The 2,059-nt window shown below is 34.6% G+C and overlaps 1 protein-coding gene across 1 annotated transcript in view; it reads right to left on the bottom strand.

The window, feature by feature from the left end:
- Nucleotides 1-949, bottom strand: part of ABCB7 (ATP-binding cassette, sub-family B (MDR/TAP), member 7) — a 10,260-nt gene extending 9,311 nt beyond the window's left edge. The window contains exon 1 of the mRNA XM_010838823.1: nucleotides 760-949. Coding sequence (XP_010837125.1) covers nucleotides 760-889 — 130 coding nt within the window. The 5' untranslated portion in view covers nucleotides 890-949. The remainder of the gene's footprint in view (nucleotides 1-759) is intronic.
- Between the last annotated feature and the right edge of the window lie 1,110 nt (nucleotides 950-2,059).

The raw sequence follows: 2,059 nt of genomic DNA, 5'->3' as shown, positions 1-2,059 counted from the left end.
ATGCCGCAACTCAGGTCTGAATCTCACAGAGTATCCTTTCTATGGCATGGGGACACAAAGCATTATATTCTTTATAAATTGCAGATCTGTGTCATGGCTACTGAATATAATTTAAAAACATATTAATATACTGCTACTGCTAAGTCATGTAAGTCGTGTCCGACTCTGTGCGACCCCATAGACGGCAGCCCACCAGGCTCCTCCGTCCCTGGGATTCTCCAGGCAAGAACACTGGAGTGGGTTGCCATTTCCTTCTCCAATGCATGAAAGTGGAAAGTGAAAGCGAAGTCGCTCAGTCGTGTCCGACTCCTAGCAACCCCATAGACTGCAGCCTAGCAGGCTCCTCCACCCATGGGATTTTCCAGGCAAGAGTACTGGAGTGGGGTGCCATTGCCTTCTCCGAATACATATATCATTATTTAGCCATTTCCTGTTTAACAGCTAACAACAACAGCAAGAATATAACTATAGTCTTACTAAAAAGATATCTTATAAGGAGTCTATTAGAAGTGGCTGTTATGAATTTAATATCTTATTTCAGGTTATTGCTTTCTAGAACTTAGAAACTTTTATTATATAATTTTTGGAAAGTATATGGTACAAAGAACATTTAAAAATCACATATCAAAAAAAATTGCACATAACACAAATATCCAAAATGCTAAATTATGTTTGTGGTTAAAGGTCATATGCTCAAGTATGATAAAACCCTCTTGAAGAAAGTCAACACCTGTAGACAGATTAAAGAACCACACATACAGCCAATCAGAACTGCTGTTGCCATGGTTACAACTGTATTTGGTGCATCACTCAGGTTCAGCATGTTTCCCGACATCTGGTTGAGGCTGTCTACAGCATATTTAAACATGAAGGGAACCACAATATTCATGGCCTAAAAACATAAAAGTAGCAATTATCCATCATATACAAATTATTTTTTTACAAAAGTATAAATATTTACCTTAAACTAGCATTTATGGGAATGTTTAGATAGTAACCATTTACCATGGAATCATTTTTCCTAGTTTATAAAGACAAAATCTTTGGCAGTAGGAGAGCTGTCATTTCAGGATTCCTACCTCACACTGACTGCCATGTTAATATTCATTTACAAGCTATGTGCATTAGTCAAATGCTCCTGCCTCCATGAAATCACCCCATCATCCACTCAAAAATTCTTTCTTTGTTATCTAAAATCCTACAGAGCTCATGACAGCAAATTGCCTTATGTTATAGTTACTTGTGTATATATTTTTCTTTTCTACCAGATTCTTGACATTCTGTATCATATTCCTCTTTCTGTCCCATAAGAGTACAATGCTTTGTAGGTAGAAGGTGTTCAATAAATATGTGTAAAATTATTTATTCACCAAAATAATGGTAAAACCAAAATTACACAGCAAAAAGGATCTCAAAAGCAGATAAATTATAAGTATCTGTGGTTGATTCATTCACCACTGGCAGGGGAAAAAGAAACAACACTGATAGATACATTTGCCCCAGAAAAAATCCCTTTGCTCCAATACCATATAAAACAAAACCCAATGCATACCAAGTTAAGCTTTCAAACACCAACCTATTTCTCCATGAGAATACACCAGAAAAAAAAAATAGGGGTACAATGCTTTCATATATTCAAGATAAGTTAGTCAATCACTTACTCACATTTCACATTTTCTATAAAGTTATACTGTTAAAAACACTAACCATCATTTAGAAAAAGGAAGTTGGTAAAGCTGGCCGTTTTCTTTGCAGAAATTAAATTCATATACATTAATAATGTGAAAACAATTTTATAAGACTTAACAAAAACAATGAAATCCCAGTTCTCGTTAGTTCCATTATTATATCATTCATCTTTGATAAACAGAAAGAATATGGTCAATAAATCTAAGATTAGCTACAACTGACAGGAACTATGTAAACCTTACCAATCAAGATTTCAAATGTATAAAAATGTCTTAGCAACCAAGTAGGTACTGTAACATTTAATATCATTAAAATAGACAGCAGATGTTGGAATATTTGTAAAACTCAATGCTATGGAAAAAATTGCTTA

This window comes from Bison bison, unplaced genomic scaffold (assembly GCF_000754665.1).
Source record: "Bison bison bison isolate TAMUID 2011002044 unplaced genomic scaffold, Bison_UMD1.0 scf7180017846183, whole genome shotgun sequence".
NCBI classification, from domain to species: domain Eukaryota; kingdom Metazoa; phylum Chordata; class Mammalia; order Artiodactyla; family Bovidae; genus Bison; species Bison bison.
Note: the sequence above shows the minus strand (reverse complement) of the source record. Positions and strands in the feature narration are given on the sequence as shown.